Here is a 22,137-nt window from a genome sequence, read left to right on the forward strand (position 1 = left end):
AGCGGATGGTGTGATGTAATGAGGAGACGAGGAGGAGGGAGGGTGAATGGAAGAAGCGGCGACGGAGATGACAGCACGAGGGCGGAGGAGGAAGAAGAAGAAGAATGAATCAAAGGCAAGAGTGAAGTGAGTTAGAAGTGACGCTGACGGGATGAGAAGACGGGCACAGAGGCAGGAGGAAGACAAAAATAATAAGAGAAGACGTGTTGTCCATGTGTTCCTGAGAGAGAGTAGAGGTGGAAGGAGGGATGAAGCTGGAAGGAGGGATGTCATGTCAAGAGGAGAACAGGAGGGAGGTAGTGACGAGGAGAGGGAGGAGGTGGAGGGAAAATTGGAAGGAGATGTAGCAGAGGGACGATAGGAGGGTGTAGATGGAAACGTCACAGGGACTTTCCTCAGCTTCCTCCTCCCCTCCTCCCTGTTTCTCACTCTTTCTCCCTCAGAGTGGGTGGTGGGTGAGAGAGGAGAGACTCTCTCTGTCACGCACAGCAGCTCACCACCACCTCCACTCACACTTTGTCTCTATAACAAGACCCAGGACGCCGGTAAGAGAGCGGCTCCCTCGCTCTGTGAAGAGACCCTCGAAACTCTCTTTGACAGAGTTCACCTGTGTAATTGGATTATAGTCCCGTCCTGTCTGAGCGGCGGTCGTCCCTTCCCTCCTCGTGCTGGATTTCACGCTTGTTGGTGTTCACCTGAGGCCGCTCTGAGATGAGATCCAGCTTCATGCAGGTCAAGCCTGTAGCTACACAGCAATGCAGCGTGCAGAGTGTGAGCGTGAGTATCAGCTGGTGTTTGTGTGGATGCATCTTTGCAGGATGAAGTGTTATCTGCTGTGGATGTGGGGTGAACAGTGGAGCTGCAGCCTGTGGGCGCACTCTTTGCATTTTGGTTCTAAACATCTCTCGTGTGAAATGTTGAGCCCAGTTTCCTGCAACACCGAGGCTCTTTGTTGACTTCATAAATTATGGAGTAATCTCCCCAGGGCTGCTCGTTCTGCTGCTCAACATTTAGAGCATCTGCAGAAGTTGCTGGAATTATTTTTCAAACTAAAAGACGATGAAAAATGGGATCTGTTTCTACTGTAAAGCATAAAAAATCTGATCAATAGAACAAGTTTTTACTAATAGACCCTTTAAAAATGAGTACTTAAATATTAAATAAACCAATGCTGTATACATCATACAACTTACTCTGGGTTGTCAGGTCCTTTCTATTCAGAAATAATCCACTTATAGATTTGGTAGAATGAAAACAAGTATCTTTAATAACTATATTTCCCTTTCATTTTACTTAATACCTCGATTCTTTGGAGGCAAATCATGTGCTTTTTAATCTAAATCATTTATTTGGTTACACAGCAGCTTCTGATTATTATTACAAAATATAAATCAACTATAATTTCTGATTATTATTATTATTACATTATTATAGATAAAGCTACACTGCGAGAGGTAGGCTAGTAGAAATTAGCCCCAGCTTTAGCCTCTGTAACATTAATGATACATAATGTGTATGTTTGTCTTACGTATATTTAATTTAACACATTTAATGACAGGAAGTGCTGATCAACAGTAAAAACTACAGCTTTCACTACTGTTGATATGCGGAGCGGCCATCTTGGATTTTGAAGTCACCACCCCGGTGAGGTGCCTCCAATCTTCAAGTTGCAACTTCCGACTCGGGGGTCGGAAATTTCAATTCGCGGCATAAAATCATATTACAACTTAAAGTGAAAAGATTTCATGCTGTAATGACCAACGTGATTTAAACCTCTCTTTCCCCTCAAAGTGTCAGATCATCAACCCAAACACACTCTGTGCTAATGTGTGACTTGTGACACGTTATTTTTCCACTTTTGGATTAAACTAACGATAGCCACCAGAGGAGGTTTTTATCCAGCGTTGCCACATGGGAAATGTTGAAGTATCGTACCAGAAGCTTCAATTTATCGTATTTTGGGGGAAATTATTGTACATGATCAGAGTAGGGATGGGACGCTCCATATCGACGTTTCCAAGTGTCGAGATTCCGAAGCGATTTAGTCACAGAAACGATTCTTTTTTTTAATTTGAAACATGATACAGGAAGTGTCACAAAATGATCAAATTATCGCACATGATGAATTATTGATCGTACATCGTACAGAGGCCAGAAATGATCGTACAAATATGATAATCATCTGGCTACACTGTACAGCAGTAATATCCTGTTGCTGCCAGGAGCCTCTTTAATTAGTTAGAACCAGTGGAATCATAACAGACCTCCCCCATCCTCCTTCTCCCTTCACGTCTATATATATCACTCTGCAACCCGCTCCTGTATGTGGGTTCCCTTGTCAGTGTGTGTGTGTGTGTGTGTGTGTTTGTGTGTGTGTCTTTTGTGCATAAACGTGTTGTCATTGTGTTAATGTGTGAGTGGATGTGTGGAGCTTTTGGCATGCATGCATTGAATGAAATATTCAGGTGACAGGCAGGCACGCCAGTCCTGGAAATCTCGTTTTCTTCAGTGTTTTACCCCCGTCTCTGCAGGGCCACTCGATGTAATTATGCTGCCTGGAGTTTCATCTCAGATCTTTCCTCAGCTTTTCTGCTTACTTAGCTTTTTTTTTTTAAATCAAGCTGCAGTTGCGTTAAAATGAGATATCAAGTTGAAAACAGGACGCATGTATAAATGATTGTAATTGCTCAGAGACACAGATAGAGACGGAGGATAAAGAGCGGTGGGGCGGATGGGGGTGCAGGGAGTTGTTGTTGCCCACAGGCTCCAGAGCACTTTCTGCATTATACATCAGCCTCTTTCTTGTTTTTTTCTTTCCTCTCCGTCTTCCTTCCTGCCCCGAGTCACTGCAGGAGATATCAAAGACATGTGCTCTTCTTTAACCTCCACTGGATCCATTTCCACTTGAATGCTGGAACACAAACGAAACACGCGTCTCTGTGCTCCGGCCAATGGAGGCATTGTGCGGATCAATGCTGAAGGCGAACAGGCGGGGGGGGGCTCCGGCTGCTCGGAGGAAATACGCTGCTTCCATTGTCACGTGAAACTCTGAGAGTGGCTCAAAAGACATGGCTGAACGGAGTATGAATGGAAGGCAGTGTCAAGTAAATGAGGTTGTGCCCTTTGGTATTTATAGGCTGCTTCTCGAACAGGTCGTCGCCTCGTCTCTAAATGAGCCGGCTGACCTTATCGCTGGTATCAACAGTTGAACGTTGGGCGAAGGGAAAAACGGCTTCATCTTCCTCCGTTTGGCCTTTTCTAGTGACAGGTTCCACAAGGAACCTGTCACTAGAAAAGTGAGCAGTAAGTGTAGAGGATGAAGTGGAATAATTTGAGTCCTCTTCAAAAGTCAGAATAATTTATATGGAAGGGTTTTTTTTTTATTTCCTTTGTTGGCTCGTAATAGTCTATATCATTTAGGGTTTTATTTGAGAAAGTTGTAAAACAAATACCTGGAACCATCCCCTGATCCAGATCTGCACTAGAATGTATTGAATTCCTTCCCGGACTCATAGTTCATCCTTCCACCAAGTGTCATCCGTAGCTTTCGTGTAATTTACAAACAAACCAACAAACAAACAAGGGTGAAAACACAACACACTGATTCTCTCACATGCTCCTTCATCAGATTTTTTCCCCGCTCCTCTTGTCTTCACAGCACCCCCCAGGGCTGGAAGACATCAGCCCCAGTGAAGAGGTCACAGACACGGAGGACAACGACGAGGAGGACCTCGGCGTCCTGGACGACCAGCGGAGCATCATCCTCCACCTGCTCTCTCAGCTCAAACTGGGCATGGACCTCACACGGGTAAGAACAAAGTGTGGATGGATGTTCTGTGTTTCCCTGAACAAACACTATCCCTTTAACATTTTCTTTTTCTTCAGGTGGTGTTGCCTACCTTCATTTTGGAAAAGCGATCGCTGCTGGAGATGTACGCCAACTTCATGGCCCACCCCGATATGTTCCTGTCCATCACAGCCGGGGCCACGGCAGAAGACCGCATCGTCCGCTTCGTGGAGTACTACCTGACCGCCTTCCACGAGGGACGTAAGGGGGCCGTGGCCAAGAAGCCCTACAACCCTGTGCTGGGGGAGACCTTTCACTGTTCGTGGGAAGTGCCGCGGGACAAAGTCAAGCCTTCGGTCAGATCGAACCAGGGGTCGACCTGGGAGCCGAGCAGGGGCCCCAACAACACGCAGCAGGGGGACGAGTCGCCGGGAGGCTGCTACAGAGTGCGATTTGTGGCCGAGCAGGTTTCCCATCATCCACCGGTGTCAGGGTTTTACTGCGAGTGTCGGGAGAGGCAGATGTGCGTCAACGCACACGTCTGGACCAAGAGCAAGTTCATGGGGATGTCGATAGGAGTGTCCATGGTGGGAGAAGGTGAATCAAACACAACACGACACTCATGAAATATTTATATGAATCACTTAAAATCTGGACCCTTAAATTTTCTCTGTACGGGTCATGAAGGTCCAGCTAACAAGGCGAGTGGTGTTGGAGAATCTTTTACGGGTCTTATTTCTCACTTTTGACACGTCTCACTTTAGCGTTCACACATGAGAAAAGTTAACAGGCTTAAAAAACCTTCAATATAGGTGATTATTTAGGTTATTTATTCATTTAGGCTGCCAGTATAAATACAGTAATGAGCAGAAGCTATACACACATATTTATTTAAATAAATTCATTGTGTAACAAGGATGCACAATTAAAACAGAAATCAGACAACGTATCATTCACTTGATAGAGGTTGATTATTGTTATTCATTGAAAATAATGCAAAAATTAAAAATTAAAAGGTCACAACAACCAATGACTTAAAGAGGGAAAGAGGCCTGTTTTTTTAAACAACACTGAAAAGTATAGTTTCAAAAACAACCTTTGAATTAAACCAAAGATCAAAACAAGAGCACTGCCCTTAAAACACAGTTCTTTCTTTCTAATATAAATTACTTGTTTTTATGATGTCAGTTGAATCACAGGAGGAACAGAACATTTTTAGACGATGACTGATAACCCACCAGGTGCTCTCTCTCTCCTCACATGAGAGCAGACTGAAACCTCCTCTGTGTCGTGGCTCTGGGGCTTCGCTCAGTAGATTTATCGCTCTGTGTCACGATGTGGCCACAGCGACGCCTCGTGCAGTTCAACCCTGCAGGCGTCAGTCGGAGAAACGCAGCTGCACAAGTCGTCTCTTGTAATCATGAGTTTTTACGAAGAACATGTGAGGAGCTGAGGAACCTGGGAAAAGTGGTGACGAGATAAATGAACCCGTTGATCACGATGATGACTTGTGTCTAAAGTAAAAACAGCGAGTGAATGTGTATTTGTAACGTCCGTACAAGTGGTGAAAATCAATTCTGAGTATTTTACATCACATGTAATAGAAAACAATTATTGCTGCCTCCAGCCAGGTTAATGAATAATGTATTTCCCTATTTACCCAGAAGCACCCTCAGTTTAAAACATAACATGAAGATTAAAAGCTTCAGAGACGGTTTCTTGAATAATATTAACACCATTTAAAAGCACTATAAAATGTTTTTAATGTGATGTTCATATGGAATATTCAGCTGCTGGCTTTCACAAATACATAATGAAAATCAGTGGCAGGCACACGATGGAATTAATGTTTATCACCCCTATATTTCATGATGCATTTATACAAAGAGAGGGTGTGTGTGTGTGTGCGTCGTCATAGAACCTTGTGGGTTTCTGATTTTAAGTTCTCCCCAGAATTATATTTTTCCCAACATGAGGAGATAATTTCAGCATTTTCTTATCACGGTTTAAACGTTTTCCTCCAGGAGTCCTCTGTCTGCTGGAGCACGACGAGGAGTACGTCTTCACGCTGCCCTGCGCCTACGCCCGCTCCATCCTCACCGTGCCCTGGGTGGAGCTGGGGGGCAAAGTGTCCATCAGCTGCGCCAAGAGCGGCTACTCAGCCACCGTCACCTTCCACACCAAGCCTTTCTACGGAGGGAAGGTGCACAGGTGGGAGATTCTCCACGCACGTCCACGTCACTGAGAGAAGAAATCACCTAAAACTCATCCGTTACACAAACACTGACGGTGTAACATCAGATATCAGGCTGAGGATGTCACATACTACTGATGCAATAAAAGTAATGGCTGCATAAAAAACATTTAATAAGTTTAAATAGCTGTAGATTTAAAAGATAGATTTAAAAAGCTGCTCAAGTAAAACTTTAAACAACACATGAATGCTACAAATCAAAATTTCTCTGTGGCGCTTTAAGCCAATTTCACTTTTTTTAAATATTTCTTCCAAGCATGTGCACAGTCTTTGATTCTCACAAACATATCTAATAACAATAACATCTTAAGATCAGATCTCATCACTGGTGCAGACAATTTAATGTAAAAACTAATTCCCTGCCTAAAATATGTCATTTCATATTAACATATAAATAAAATATTAAATTGATTTTTTCCACAACCTTTTTGTGGCCCTCAGAAATGATCTTGTGAGGCTCAGGACACAATGTTTCAAAAATGCCAAATGAAAACGCTCAAGATAAAGTTTGCTGTCCTGAATGTTCAGTTCCAACTCTCTGTGTGTGTTGTGTTGCAGAGTGACGGCAGAGGTCAAACACAACCCGACCAACACCATCGTGTGCAAAGCGCAGGGCGAGTGGAACGGCACGCTGGAGTTCACGTACAGCAGCGGGGAAACCAAAGTGATCGACACGGCCAAACTCCCGGTCACCAGGAAGAAGCTGCGGCCGGTGGAACAACAGGGGAGAAAGGAATCCAGGTTAAAAAGACAACAACTAAACACTGACTCAAAGCAGAGTGACGTCACTGATCTGGGAGCTTTTAATGCAACCGTGTGTTTTACAGGTTGTTATGGCAACACGTCACCAAATCGCTGAAGGAAGGAAACATCGACGAGGCCACGGAGCACAAACACAGACTGGAGGAGCGGCAGAGGGGGGAGGAGAGGAAGAGAGCGGCCGACAACAAACCATGGACGCCCAAGTACTTCACTAAAGAGGTACATGAACTTCTCCTGATACGACTCACTAGAGGATTTAAATGTGGTTTCATAAGGAGACTGTGGGGCCCTGGTGGAGGTGCACACACACTCTACTGTAGTGTTGTCTGTTAGAACCCTGCTGATCCCCTCACGTCACTGTAAACAGCCTCTTCAGTTGAAAGTGTTTCTTCTGAAAACTGATGGCAGAAAATTCACGTTTAATCCAGATTAACCAAACAATCACCTGCGCACCAAAACGTTCCAGGATCTAAAGCCACAGAATGAAAACTACAGACTGAAAATCCTGTTTGCGTTTCTGAAGCAGACATTTTTACTGTGTCGGGAAACACAACAGGAAATGTCCATCTCTCAACGTATTATGATGCCACCGCTGTTTACTTTGTGAACTGTAGGGTGAATACTGTACTTGGGCCAAGGCTACTGCCCCCTGTGGCCAAACTAAAGACAGAGACAGAGATAATATTCCGGGAAATCGGTTCAGTAGTTTTTGAGTAATCCAGCTGAGTTCCTGAAAACAGTCTTGTTAACGATCTTATTTCCAGGGAGACGGTTGGATCTACAACAACTCACTGTGGAAGTCGACCTGACACCAGAGCAACGCCTCTCAACAACCGAGACCCTGCCTCCCCCCCCACCCCGAGGGCGGAGGTCCGGAGGTCGGACGCAGGGAGCAGCGCCTCCCGCAGGCCTCTGGACCTACAGACTCTGAGCGACACCACGGAGACACAATCATACAAACAAGCAAGGTGCCAAAGGGATCTCCACTGTTAGAACCGAGACGGGGGGGGGGTTCCAGAGCTCTTGGGACAGAAGTACATTTTTATATACAGTTAATAGTATTACTATTCAAAGTAGAGTATTTCTATTTTTCACCTTGCCAAGGCCTTTTTTGCACATGCACAGTTATGACGTTTGCCACTGGTGTTTTATGATCAATCGGTTTTCTCTCAGACATCATTTGGTTCAGAGCTTTTAGTTTATCGTGCAGCGTTAGTCGATGGACGTTCCCTGTAACACATAATACTGTAGCTGTGTGTAAGTACATATAAAGAGTCGTTTATAAGAAGCACTTTTCCCATAGAAATAAATTTAATATTTTATATCTATGGCTTTTACCAATCAGGGTCGTCTCCAAGAGCTTTATGGAAAAATAAGACCACCTGATCAGATAGAAACCGAGTGTGTGCTACATTAGATCATGTGTTAAAGTATATTATTATTCAGTACATTACAGTGAGCTACTAGAAAGTAAGAGGTCCTGATTGTTTTGTCTGCACTATGAATGTATCTGGACACATTGTAATGGAACGCCACATTTCCCCATCTTGTCCTGTGCACGACTTCACCTCACGCTCTTTGTGTCTCCTGTTGTATTTCACCCACCGAGTGAGACGCCTCCACTTTCCATTACTACCTCTCTCATTCAGCTTCTCCATCGTGACGTTATGACTCCAAAAGGAAAACACAGGTTTGTCTGTGGTGAAGTAGAATCACCTCGACATTAGGAGACAGTTTTCACCCCTTTGTTTGTGAGCAAGATTTCACAAAACCCACAGGAAGGACTCAAAAAGGAAATGATGAGTCTAGATCGAGCTATTCAAGCCCTTTCTGAATCTGTGCCCCTCATAACGACCCTTTGAGTAACTAGATTGGCTCTCAGGAGAGTGTACACCACCACCAGTCCCCTTGAATTCAATCAAGCTGCACCAAATTACACAGATAGAAACCAGTCCCCTTAACCTGCCTGATTTGATCCTGTGAGCCGTGAATTGGGAAAAGGGTGAAAATGTTGAAAAACGCCATATGGCACGTTTTTTAAAATGTGGGTAAACCTGCCAAAAAAGGTGATGAACTCCTTTCCCATCGCCAGGTGAGTTTGCCTTGTTCTGTTTGTCCCGTAAACGCCACAGAAGCCTGATGTTTGTGGGGTTTTCTGACCAGTGGAAGAGGAGATTATGTTAAAGAAAAGATTCCTGGATCCACACCAGATTTCAACAGGTTCTTCCCTGACCCACGTCTTGTTCTGTAGTTTTTAACAGAATCTCGCTCACAATCAAAACCACCAACAAGCAAACGGACGGGTATGAAAACCTCCTTGGCCGAGGTGACTAAGCAGCCGCCGCACGTCCAGGGCAACGCTTCCCCTCATGATGAATATGGATGAGGGTTTGCAGGAGAGCGGCCATGTTCTCGTATCATGGGGGGGGGGGGTTGGAAGGTCGGTTCTGTGAAGGTAACGGCCCGTTGGATAGAAAAGGGTCAGACGACTGTAGAACCAGACTGAAATACAAACATATCCAATGAATCATGTTGTTCTTCACCGAACGTTTGCTTTTATGGCCTTTTTTTCTTTCACTCTTCACTGCTTCTTCCTTCAGTTGTATTCGTAGTGTTGATATTTTTAGCCAGGTGAATTTACCAGATGCCAGTTTGTAGCCTCGGCCGTGACAGCACACGGCCGATTCCATCTCACTGCAGGGCAGAGTGAAACCCGTCACCTCTGCTCCACCCTGTTCTCCGACACTCGCCTTACGTGAAACTGTCAACAAGGAGTTTTCTATATTCCAGAGGATCCGGACTCACCTGAGTAGACAGTGATTGTGGATAAATGAAGGAAATGTCCATTAATAAAGACCTTGTACCTTTTTAAAACAATGTCCTCTCGTTGTGAATGTGCAACTGTGACATGATGTCGTGCATCTGCGAACTCTTCAACAGGGGCGGATCCAGGAGGGGGACCAGGGGGCACTGGTCAAAATATCGTATTGTATGTTGTATGTATGTTCGACATATAATTGGCCCCTCTGTGTAAACTGTGGCCCCCGATTTAGACAAATCCTAGATCCGCCACTGGTTGTCAAACACTTCAACATGGATCATTTAATCCTCATCAACTGAACGGAGCAGTTTGAATACTTTTGCTTTAGACTTAAAATGCATGACTTTATCTATTGTAGTTTTTACTGTGTACTTCTACACTGTGTCACTGCTCATTTTACTTATGTTTTTATATTTCCACCACTACCAATTAGTATGAGTACAACTTGATGATCGCTAAATATGTTGAAACTAACAGGTTGATCTGCAATTTATCGAAAGCCAATAAGACCACCAAGCATTCAACTACTTTTACTATTTCAAAGTTTAAAAAGTATGCAATGTATTTTTAGTAACTGTACTCTATAGCTAGTTACAATTTAAACAGGTAGTAATCAATGACTCATACTTTGTATCAAATATGTTACATGTCTGTTATTGTTACTTCCCCACCACTGAAAACGTATAACATTAAATAATCAGTTCCTCGGTGGCAGTAAGTAGATGTTGGAACGATGGATCAACATTTCTTTAAAATACTGCAACTAATTCTCAAAAGAAGCTAAAGCAGCAAATATTTTGACAGTTAATTGTCATGGATCAAACATAAATTTGTAATTTCTACCCACAATCTGTAAATACCTTCTTTTTCCTCACGTTCATGGTAATAAATTAAAAATAGTTGTGTTTTGGACGGATTTACGGACAAAACAAGTGTTTTCAGATTTTTGAAAATTAAATTTTAGACTTCGGCACCTCCCAAGTCCTATTTTGAGGAAAGTGACGTCAGTGCTATTTCAGGAGCCGCTGATCCGCCGCTACCAGCTACATCCAACTTATGTTTAATTCAGGGATTTGCTGAGCGTGTGGCGTGCAGCTTTTCAAACTGTGTGTACAAGTACAACGCTTCACGAGGTTCTACTCGAAAAATCAACACCACCCGACCAATTTTCACGCACATGCAAAGTGGCTGCGTCTGAATCCCCCCCCCCACCACCACCAGCAGGACCAGCAGCACCAGCAGCAGCTTCCCTCAACACACTGAGGATTACGTCACTTTCTGCACAAACTGCTGCAGACTCGAGAGCGACCATCTTCATTCAGAGGCTACTGCTGCCATCTAGTGGTTCACTCTGTCTTCACCATGTGACAGCACAGCACTGTCTAATCAACCGACACTTCTGAGGAGGAGGAGACAACAATAAACAACTGACACAAGTTTTTCATTGAAGTGTATATTTAACGATGACTGAACAGAACAACAATGTAAAAATGTAAACTTTGAAGGTGAGCAGAGAAGCAGGGGGGGGGGGGACTGCATCAAACAAAAGAACGGTGTCTGGGACAGACGGCACTGAGCTACTAAGAAATGAGCAAACTTAGTAGAGGAAAGAACTGTTCCACCGTTACTTGTTCTAAAAAGAAAAACAACAAAAAACAAATCAGAAGGTAAGAGGGCGACAAACTGTACATCACATTAAGGCTTAGTCTCAACTTCTTCTCCTCTCCACAAATGAGAAATCAAAAAGAGCCTAAAAGCCGAAAAACGTGACACAGTTCCAGGCTTTGTGCGAACAGGAGGAAACGACGCGGCACCGAGCTGAAGGTCTGACGCCTGAAACGGTGGCGTTCAGTTTCCGAGAAGATCAAAAGCAAAGAGAACAAAGTGATGGAGACAAGTTTTTTTTTGTTTTTTGTTTTTAAGTAGAAGAAAAAAAACAAAAAAACAAGGAACAGGTGAAAGTAATAAAGTCACTGTTTGATGTGTTAGTCGTTTGATGTGTCACTTGATAAAGAAAATAAAATAAAAAGGTAGCTGAAGCGTGCACGTACAGAAACTCCTCTCGTGTTTAACCAACATAAAGAACAGTGCAGCGCCCGATCAGAGGTCACAGGTCACTGCTGATCGGAGCCATGTCCCAACCCCAGTCTGTTCATCCACAGATCCAATGACTTATCGATTAACAGAAGTAAAACAATTATTTATTAAATCATCATTTTTAAAGCAAATTCTAAGATATTAACCTACATTTGTTTGAGTTTTTGGACAGAAACAGAAAAACATTCACAATATTGTCAAACCTGGATTTTTGAAAATGAAATAAGTGAGTTGCAGCTCTACTGTTTACTAATATTACAAAGAATGGACCAAGTAAAGAATTATTTCTGAAGTATTATCATAGAGCAGATTTAAGGGTTTTAAAAAACCAAAAACATTTTGAATCTCGTATCTGTTCTAGAGCTGAAACCATGATAAAGACAGGTAAAGGGCCATTCCACCATTTTACACATGACACAAAGATATCAATTTGAAAAACATAAGAGAAGTTAAGTCAGGAAATCTCAGTCGCTGCAAAATCCCAGTATTGTTTTTACTGTCAATCATTGGAGTCACGATTTCGGCAAAAAAAGCCAAATGTAGATTTCTGTATTTCCAACTTTTCATATGTGAAGATTTTATATTTTTGGGTTTTGTATTATTCGTTTTCCTATTTTTTTTTGTTATTTTTCAACATTTTAAACACAACAAAGTTAATCGAATCATCAAGAAACAAATTGGCAGATGATTAACAATAATCAAAACGCCTTGTTAGAGACGTATTTGAGAACTGCTGTTAATTCTGCAGAGAACTTAAAACTACATCTAGAAAGTTATTTACTTATAAATCATTTTAATCATTAAAGCATCAACAACAAATACTTGTTTCCGCTTCATACATGTGAGAACTTGCTGCTTTCCTGTTTAATATCAGGATCAATTATCGTAGTTTCTTTTTAAACCGTTTAGCAGGCAAGACGAGATGTTTCAATGCATCACACCAGGCTTATTTTTTTTTTTACTTTACAGACAAAAGAAGTCATTGATTAACAGTTGGTTCTAATGATTAGTGACATGTTTTGAGAACAGCAGCTGGACTTGAAGGATTCGCCTGTAGTGTGGAATTGGGACACAGCTCTATCCTAAAGTTTCAGACAGTGATGGAAGTTCTTGCCTCTGTTCTTTTTTCTGCCGTCAGTGTCTGTGAACGAACTCCACCTCTTCACCGGCTCGCGGCTGAAGCAGTCGAACGAAACGTTAACGAGGGCGACGGTTACAAATTAACGAGGTTGACGATGACCAGGGATGAGGCACTAGGCTTCGCTCGCTGAACTGCAGAGCTCCCTCCGCCTAATTTATTAGCACTACTTTTTACACACAGTTGCGCGCGTCCGTCTTTAAAACCCTAGCAGCAGAAATATACAATCTACGCAATTCATGAAAAACAGGGGGAGGAACGTTGTAAAAATTCACATTCATTCTTTTCAACAAAATCTCGAGCCCCTCTGTACAAGAATTATTGCATTCACTGTTCTATTTGCTGTCATACAAAAAAAAAAAATAAACTCCGAAAAGAATCACAGAATGAAATTAAGAGAAAAACTGCATATTTAAAAATCACCACAATAATCCAATATATTATCATCCTTTTAGACATTTTCTTTACATCACATATTTACACATTCGGCCAATTTTTTTGTCTTAAGAATTAGTTGAAAAATAAAGGTCAGGGAGCCAAGCAGACAGAAAGGAGATGATGAAGATGAAGAAGAAGATGATGATGATAAAAAGGTTAATATTACAGATGAGCTGTGCCTAGACGGTAACGTTCCTCCATACCGCATACTGTCCTCTGTACACGTGTCAGGAACAAAGTCCTCAGCTTTCACTCCCGCACTTCCACATTCTCAGCAAGAAGTTCACATGTGCCTCGGAGCAAGGTCGATGGGTCTTTGGTGCAAATGTTCCTAAGTCTTCTTTCGTTTCCCCTTCACCCCCGAACCCCCAACTGATAAGCAATCGATTAACGTACCACGAAAAAAAATTAACAGACGCCAAAAAAAACAAGTAGAGCAGCCCAATACCTTACCAAACATTCAAGTACAAAAGAAAAAATCAACAGCAGAAAAAACAAAAACAGGGAGGGAGGAGAAAAAAAAACAAAAACAAAAAAAAAGCAAGACAGCAGTCCTCGGGAAAAAACGGACAATAGTTCTGGTGCTAGCCAGACGTTTACACTTCAACTTCCTCAACACACAGGGACGCCCTAATGAGAAGCTCTTGAGACCAAGTGCCACAGAAACGGCCCCCCGTGTTCTTCTTCATTGGTTGTTAGAGGTTTCTTCGCATTTGTTTGTTTGTTTGTTTTCCTAGAAGAGTTCGTCATCGTCGTCATTATTTTTTCTGTAGCTTCTTGCCTTTCCTCAGGGCGAGCTTGTTCTTGATGTGTCCTCGCTTCCTCTTGGCCGTCTGGTCGGAGACAGAAGAGGAAATATATATCGAAAAAATATCTCAACAAAATATTCTGGAACCAAAACAGCTTTGATACAGAATCCAGGAGAAACCACTGCACATGAATCACTGGGTATCAAACTGAACTTTTTTCCTACAACCTAATGATTCGGATGAATGATTAATACTGGTTTTAAAAAACACGATGCAACTTTTTAACCTTAAAACAGCAGCTTCACAGGGATCATGAGTAATATCCTCTGTTCAGTTGTGTGGGACGACGCAGTGTTTTCTCTAAATGAAATGTACTTTGACCAATAACGTCACAATGATCTAGTTTTTATTACAAAAAAATAAAAATAATAATCCTGTTAAAGCTGGGAGACATAATGAACCACCCACACGCTGTGAGGCGACATGAATCACGGAAATATCCCCGGTACCTTTTTGGACGTGTACTTCTGTTTGGGCACGACGCTGCGGAGCTTGTGGTCCAGCGGCTCTCGGTTGTCCAGGTTCTTCACCTTGTAGATTCTGACCAGCCAGTGCTCCGAGGTGAACGCCTCCTCCAGGTGCTTGAACTTGATGTCCTTGTTGCCGATCTCAGCGTTACGCGTCCGGTCGAAGCCGGGTGGCGTCCGGAAGTCCAGCTGGGAAACAGAGAAGGTTGATATCTGAAGTTAGACTTAAATTCACGTCTAAGATCTTTTGAAAAAGAAACATGAAAAGACATGAATGCGAGTTGATACCTGATTCACGATCACGCTGACTTAAGGTCATGATTAATTAAATGATTCTGTCTTGAAACTGGATGAGCAGCAGAACGGATTAATGGATTTACCAATTAAAAATAATTCACTATTTTTGAACTGCAATGATGAGTCAACGAATGCCAGAGTCTGTCAAAAGAAAATTACTCTTCATCATAAACTAATCTTGCTCGTGTCATTTACAGCAAATTGAAAACAAAATGATCTTTTTTCAGTCGCGTAGAGCAGGAGCTGAAAATATCTTTTGAGCTTCAGATCAATGTAGAGATAAAATAAAACAGCAGGCGAGAAAATATCCAAGTCTTTAAAATCTAAGACTTCTTAATACCTTATAAAGCTTTTCACTGAGGAATATGAAGCTTTTAAAGACTTTAATAGCCGCAGATGCACAGTAATGGCTTGGAATTCCAGGAAACAACACTTTTTAGTTAGATGAGAAATTAACTGGGAGGAGCTGGAAAACCTTTGCTTTTGAAAAATAAAACACGTTTAAAAGAGAAATAAACTGTTTTATAGAACTTAAATAAGCATCATTTACGTTTCACTTGGGTTGAGCCACTTTCACCCACTCTTTCCTAATATTCTGCTCCAAAAGCCTTTGACGTCTCCTCCAGTGTCTCCTACTGTTAAAATGTCCTTCTCACATTTGATGCGCCCTCATCACCTCTATTCTTCTTCTATTCCTCCTCCAGTCTCCTCCCCATGTTTCTATCTACAGTATTTCCTGTGAGGGTTCAAGCTGCTTCAGAGGACACAGACCATGAAATGTTAAGTTTATTATTAGCCACCGAAGTTTATTCTCTTGACACAGATATTAATGCTTTTCACACTCTCTATTTAAATGCTTAGAGAAGGAGATAGATGTGCCGGTTTCTGGGAGCGAGCATCGATTCTATTCATTATAATCTCTCTACTCTGGACTATATTACACATTTTCTCTATTATCCTCTATTCTCCACTTGCCTCTAAACAGCTTCCTCAACCATCCTCTACCCACCACTCTTCTTATTGTCCTCATAGCCTTTATTTCCCCTCGTCACACCCTGTTTCCATGAAGCTAATCTACTCCCCTGATGCTAACTCTCTTTCCTCCCTCGATGGACTCACTCCCTCCCATCCTCCATGTCTCTACCCTGAATCATGGCTGTGAGCTGCACAGAGCGTTGCCTGTCTGTCTGCAGATGGCGGCTGCATTGATTCTCCCATCTCAGCCGAGCCGCTGGCCGGGCCACATCTACGGGGGGGGGAAGCAAGCACCTGGCAGGAAGGATCCCTCTTATCTCTGTGCTCCTACCTGCCAGAAGTAGCCGTGGCACATTTCAAAGCTTCTGCCAATCCTTCATATTCCTCCTCCATCCCTTTCTTTCCTCCAACTCGCCACTCTCTGAACCTCAGGAAATCCCAGAGGCATCTCCTTAAATCCTGCTCTGCTCCCCTGTCAGCCACCTCTGCTTTAAGACACAGTAGCAAGAGGTTCGACACCTCTGGTGGCAGCAGCTACTCGTTCCTTTCTGATCCCAGCACAGACCTGGAACTTTTTGTTCGTACCTATGAAGTGAATCAAAACTCTCGACCCTAAAGTCAGTGGAGAGTTTCTCTGAAGCTCTGACTTTACCCGACAGAGGTGGAAGAAGGATCAAACACATGGTTTCAGTGATGAGTCTGTGTTCCTCACCTGCATCTCACCGAACCGATAATAGGACATCTTGTACATGAGGCAGTTGAGTAGGGTTGGTGAACCGGCCTTGTCCACCCTGAACTCGCCCTGTGGGGTGAAGTAGTCGCTCTCCTGAAGAAGACGAGGAGGGAGAGTGAGGTCCAGACAATGAGAAGATGGATATGATGATGGTATGGGTTAGGGAGGTGGGGGGAGTTATCACACAAGCTGCTTTCAGACATGCACTGAAGTCTGGACATTTTTTCCACAGGGGCTGTATGTCAGATACCAAATGTCCAAGTCGGCTGCCTGGGACATTTTCAGAAATTTTTCCTGTCAACCCCCAAAGTAAAATGTCCGATTGAGCCCACAAGAGAATACAACAGTAAAATGTCTGGAAAGGTTACAGTGAGAGAGTCCTGCACCCCCCCGCCTGAATGTTCTGGACATTTTCCTGCTGCGTTCTTCATGTGTGAAAGAGGACATGTCTGAAAGCAGCTACTAATTGATGGGTCAAATTAATAATGTTCACATACACATAAATATGACAATTATCACATTGAATGCTACACAATGGCATGTACAGTAGATCTCTGCAATAACTACGGACTGCGTTCTTCAATCAGTGTGTGGGTGTGTAGGAATAGTTGATTTGTGAACTTTAAAAAGGTGCTAGTTTGTGTTTTTTAAACTTTGGATTAGAAGGACGTTGATCTCAAAGCTGGATGTTCCACTGGTAACTCCAAGTCAATGATTACATATAATGAATACGTCATAACTGGCTAAACAGAGTCTCGTCTAAGCTACAAACGTGTGTAAACATCAGTCTGGCCCCGAAGCAACATGTGAAGCCTGAAGAATATTGATTTCACAGTGTTTACCACATGATTTCCTGCAGAACGTCTCACACTTACCCTGATGTCCTTTGGGTGCTCGCCCTCCGCTATCCTCACCATCCACAGGAACTTGTTTATGTCGTCGCCCGAGTATCCGATCACTCCTCCGAAGATGATCAGCACGTAGTCCACATCGAGCGACCTCATGATTTTATAGGCCGCGGTCTCATTGGATGACATGGCTTTCCCCACCTACAAACGAAAAAACAAGTCATACTTCCATAGGGGTTTCCTCCATTTCACCAAACAGTGCTTTAAATGCAGCAGAGGTATAAAAAAAAAAAACGGGAATCATTAAACAGATCCATCATAGACGCTGAGGAGACGACAGATGAAAAGAGAAGAGAGAAGAAAGCTAGAGGGCTTTCACAGAGTTAACGAAAAGACAAATCATTCCTCCACGTTTGGCAGCAGGGTGAGAAATAAAAAAAAATCTATCAAAACTGCAGAACCTGACAGCAATTAACTTACATCCCCCTACAGTGTAAAGTCAACAGGAAAAAGTTTAAACAAACAAGATTATCTGGCTTGTTGGCAAGAGCACTTTTATACATTGTGGTAATTACATAAAAAAAAAAAAAAAGCAGTGAAGAGCCTGAATCAGGAGAGAGAAACAGGAAGAGAGCGTAGAGATGAGGGCGAGAAAGAGAGTATGATAAAGACTGAACAGGGCTCACCAGGGCTATATGACTGTTGTTCCAAGTGTTATTATCTACGAGCGTGGTCCGGTTGGCCATGCCGGCGATCTGGTAACCGTAGTCCCACCACGACATGACCCGCGCGTGCTCGTCCGTGTTCTGCCTCAACCAGTAGTAAGCCTCCCTGAAGTCGTCCAGGATGTTGCGCGTCCTAACAAGGAAAACATGGTTGACAGGTAACGGTGTTGACAGGCTGCGGAGGCTATTAATATTTCAGACTGAGACTTTCAATAAACAAGGGCAGCAACTGTTGGAGATAGAGCATCCACGCGTAGTAATATTAATAAAAAGAAGACCTCACACTTTTAAACCCTTGTGTCCTCAATTTACCTCGAGCGGCAGCAGCAAGATATGAAGCCAGACATCCAATTAACAGTAGGTATGGTAATCGCACCGCATCTGTGTGTCCGCGAGTGTGTGTGTGTGTATATAAGAAAGAGCAACTGCCAGTGTATTGCTGTGTGAATTCGAGTCTAGCATTTAGTCTTGGCCTTCGATATTCCCCCCTAATGCTTAAAGAGAATAATTACGCCTGTAAAGGAGCTCAGAGAGAATAATATATCAGCTTTCAGTAAATTCAGCGATGGTCCGCAGACATTCTCTTCTCTGTGACCTAGAAACTCTAAGTTAAGCAATCATCTTGAAGCTTATAGGTGCACTTACCAATATTTCCACAAAACCTCTTACTATGAAATATACATGAACTCCCTCTCTATTCTGCTGCACTGTGTTTCTGCATGCAAACACACACACGGGCTAATTTGCACACGAGGTGGAGCACTCCATCCGCCTGCATTATGACCCATTACTCTGGGCTCTGCTCCACTCTTTGCAGTTATTTAAAAATCCATTTACACGTTACAATGCAGGTGCGTGTGTGTGTGTGTGTGTGTATCTGTACCCGTCGTGGTTATAGGAGGCGAGCACCACGCTGGGGCTGGAGTAGGCGTTGCTGGTGACCCAGGTGCAGTGGACGGCGAACATCATCAGCAGCATCAGCATCAACATGGTCACGATGGACTTGATGTTTGGACCCAAACCCTCCTCAGCTTTCTCCTGCTCTGACACATGTTTGCGCACCTTTCCGGCCTGCAGGGGGAGACAAACACTCTCGTGAAGAAGGGGAAAGCCTGACACATTCCAGAATTATGAATTAATGTGTGTGATAAATTATTGAAATGAATTATTGAATGAAGTAATTGTATCTTAGCGTATCCTCAAGCTTTATATCTGAAGACACATCTGTGGGGATTATGAGATGAACCCTGTGATTATTTAATATTATTTTAGAGCAGCTGCAGAGAAATGCTGGTGAGACGATGATTTGCACAATATGAACGTGCTTCTTTCACATTCTCCTCCAACTACTTTCACTGACACTGAAACGAGGGCTAATCATGTGCAATGACAGACGTTAGTTAACATAACGACATCTGAATTCTGTCAATAATGTGAGAAACAACCAAACGCTGAGATCACTTGTGTTGGGCTGAATTACAAACATAACTCATTACATCAACATAAAAGTAACTGGGCTACAAGAAACTTACGTTTTTCAATGTGAACCTTAAAATCAAATATTTTTCAGATGTTCAGTTTTTACAGAAAATCCAGTGAGCCTCTAAAAGATGTTTTTTTTTTTGCTTGAGAAGAAAACAAACACTTGTGGAGATCACAGCTGACTTGCTATGTCAAACTGTTCTTTGTATTTATTTTTCCTTCAAAAATAAATTCTGTTTCTTTCATCTTGAAGAAAATACGTTTCTTTTCTGCAGAGCTGTTCTGTTTATAAGCCCAGTTTGTTTCTATCCGATTGGCACGTCTCTGTTTTACTTATCAGTTTATTTAAAATGCGCAGGCAGCAAGTATTAAAATAAGGCGAAGACTTCAAGTATATCCAAAGTGCATCACTGCCCATTTTTCTGCCAGTGCAGGGCAGCGAGGATGTGTAACAACCAGACTCAGCATAAAACACATCACAATCATACTGAATTCTTCATGTTCAAAAACTAAACATGTCATTTTCACAGAACGTCTCACGCAGCTTTGGATGAAAGGTGTGAAATTATGTAATTATGAGACAAACGAGGGAAAACACACAGCTCAACTGTGATTACACCAATCAGCTCAAAATTGACCAAAGGGAAACTGCTAAAATCGTGGCGGCTGATTCACAGTTGAATGGCAGTTTATCAAAAGTGGTGGGGGGGGTGAGGAGAGGAGCTGACAAATCCAAATCCCAGTATGTGCTATAAAAGAGGTTAACAGTAACTGGGAAAAACATCTCAGCTACTGCTGTTTTATGATACTTTTTTAATCATCTTGTTTTTCTAGCCTTCCACTTGGCAGGTTAAATCTAAGTGTCCTGACAATTTGACCTGAAAAGGTGTTTCAATAACTTATACCACTGTAGACTTATGCAATATTCTGCCTTCACCTTGTCATAGAGATTCCCAGAATTCCTCTTGTCGTCTTCGTCGCTGCTGTCTTCGGCGGGGGGCTTCTCCCTCTTTGTGTCGTCTCCCATGTAATGCTCGAAGACGCTGGAGAACGCCACCGCCGACAGCATGCACACCACCGGGGTCAGCGTCAGCATTAGACGCACCATCACACCGGCAAAATACACGGCGCTGATGGCGTACAGGGCCACTGGAACGGAGAAGGAGGAAGATAATGAGAGAGAGAAAATAAAACAGACAGAAGGTCAGAAGAGGAGAAGGATGGTGTGAAATGTAGAGATAAGAGAAAAAATAGAGATAAAGACATGAACAGGAGAAATTTAGTTGTTAAAGTAACGCTGCATAATCAGTCTGTGTTAGCTGTGTTCAAAACTCTCCATGGAGACAGAGCTGGTCTCTCTCCGTCCTTGAGAAGCGTCGACCCGGCTCAACAGGTGCACGGCTAATCGATAGCTGTAATTGGCTGATTAAGTCTGAGGGAGAAACAAGCAGCCGAAGGACTGTGTTTCTCGGAGCTTCTCTGCCCTTGATCCGGGCCGTCGTGTGGCTGCTAAGTTGTTTTCTCTTGTTGTTTTCTCGTGCGGTTTAAATGATAAGAGCTCATCACACAGGAGACAGAGAAGAAACGGGTACAGGTGGGAATCTGTTCTGATCTGGACATGTTTTATGTTTAGAGACTGTTTATAAAGATGGAGGACATATCCACTCATGAGTGAAGCCAAGCGCTTCAAATGCCCCCTGATGGATTCTTTAATCTTAGGTAGTTCTTATCACACTAGTGTATGTGTTTGGTTTTCATTTGATAAATCATTATACACAGTCTATGGTTTATACACTGTTTACAAATCAGGCACGTTCATCACTGTTTAGTGTTAATAAAGCAGATAAACGACAGTAATAGCAGAACAATTAGTGAGTAATGAACTGTTCTTGTTACACAGAAATGATGAATGACAAGAGAGTTGTGATGCAGGAAGAGCTGTTTGAGGATCACATTCAGAAAGTTAGGTGGCTGACGGCTGGAGGGATATGAACTATGAATCAGCAGAAAAAATGTCAAGGTAGGTGAGAAAGGGAACTTCTCAATCACTTCTCCTTTGATAAAACGCTAAACGCACAAACCTTTTGTTCATAAAACACTTGAGGAAGGAAGCTGCTTTTTCTCTCATATATTTATGATAGAACCGTCCAATCAAAGAGTAAAATTCTGCGATGTGTGATGCTAACAGCTGGAGGAAGTTACAAATTATGCTGATGTGAAACCTCAACACAATTATTTTTCTCTCTTGGATGAATTCAACGACTGAACTGAAACGCTTTCACAACTGTAACCGCTGACTCCGGCCTCTGTTCCAACTGCAGCTGAGGCTCATGGTATATGGACTGTATTTAATGGACTGTAGTTATGTAGCACTTTTCTAGTCCTATCGACCACCCAAAGCTCTTTCCAATACAAGTCACCCATTCACACACATTCATACTTCTATATATAGCTTTTATTCTCCCAGACACACTCATACACCCTCAATTTGGGATTCAGCGTCT

General features: G+C 42.7%; 2 protein-coding genes across 3 annotated transcripts in view; one reads left to right on the forward strand and one right to left on the reverse strand.

Annotated features, from left to right (window-relative positions):
• LOC118125213 (oxysterol-binding protein-related protein 10) overlaps positions 1–9,677 on the forward strand; it is a 51,579-nt gene extending 41,902 nt beyond the window's left edge. For both annotated transcript variants that reach the window (XM_035183615.2, XM_035183614.2), the window contains 6 exons: positions 3,659–3,808; positions 3,886–4,384; positions 5,812–5,998; positions 6,600–6,782; positions 6,869–7,022; positions 7,568–9,677. In XM_035183615.2, coding sequence (XP_035039506.1) covers positions 3,659–3,808; positions 3,886–4,384; positions 5,812–5,998; positions 6,600–6,782; positions 6,869–7,022; positions 7,568–7,612 — 1,218 coding nt within the window. In that variant the 3' untranslated portion in view covers positions 7,613–9,677. The remainder of the gene's footprint in view (positions 1–3,658; positions 3,809–3,885; positions 4,385–5,811; positions 5,999–6,599; positions 6,783–6,868; positions 7,023–7,567) is intronic.
• Positions 9,678–11,061: 1,384 nt separating this feature from the next.
• Positions 11,062–22,137, reverse strand: part of stt3b (STT3 oligosaccharyltransferase complex catalytic subunit B) — a 67,213-nt gene continuing 56,137 nt past the window's right edge. The window contains exons 10-16 of the mRNA XM_035183613.2: positions 20,571–20,782; positions 19,035–19,222; positions 18,113–18,284; positions 17,454–17,627; positions 16,558–16,671; positions 14,556–14,762; positions 11,062–14,130 (exon numbers count right to left, since the gene is read on the reverse strand). Coding sequence (XP_035039504.1) covers positions 14,056–14,130; positions 14,556–14,762; positions 16,558–16,671; positions 17,454–17,627; positions 18,113–18,284; positions 19,035–19,222; positions 20,571–20,782 — 1,142 coding nt within the window. The 3' untranslated portion in view covers positions 11,062–14,055. The remainder of the gene's footprint in view (positions 14,131–14,555; positions 14,763–16,557; positions 16,672–17,453; positions 17,628–18,112; positions 18,285–19,034; positions 19,223–20,570; positions 20,783–22,137) is intronic.

This window comes from Hippoglossus stenolepis, chromosome 17 (genome assembly GCF_022539355.2).
Source record: "Hippoglossus stenolepis isolate QCI-W04-F060 chromosome 17, HSTE1.2, whole genome shotgun sequence".
In the NCBI taxonomy this organism is placed as follows: domain Eukaryota; kingdom Metazoa; phylum Chordata; class Actinopteri; order Pleuronectiformes; family Pleuronectidae; genus Hippoglossus; species Hippoglossus stenolepis.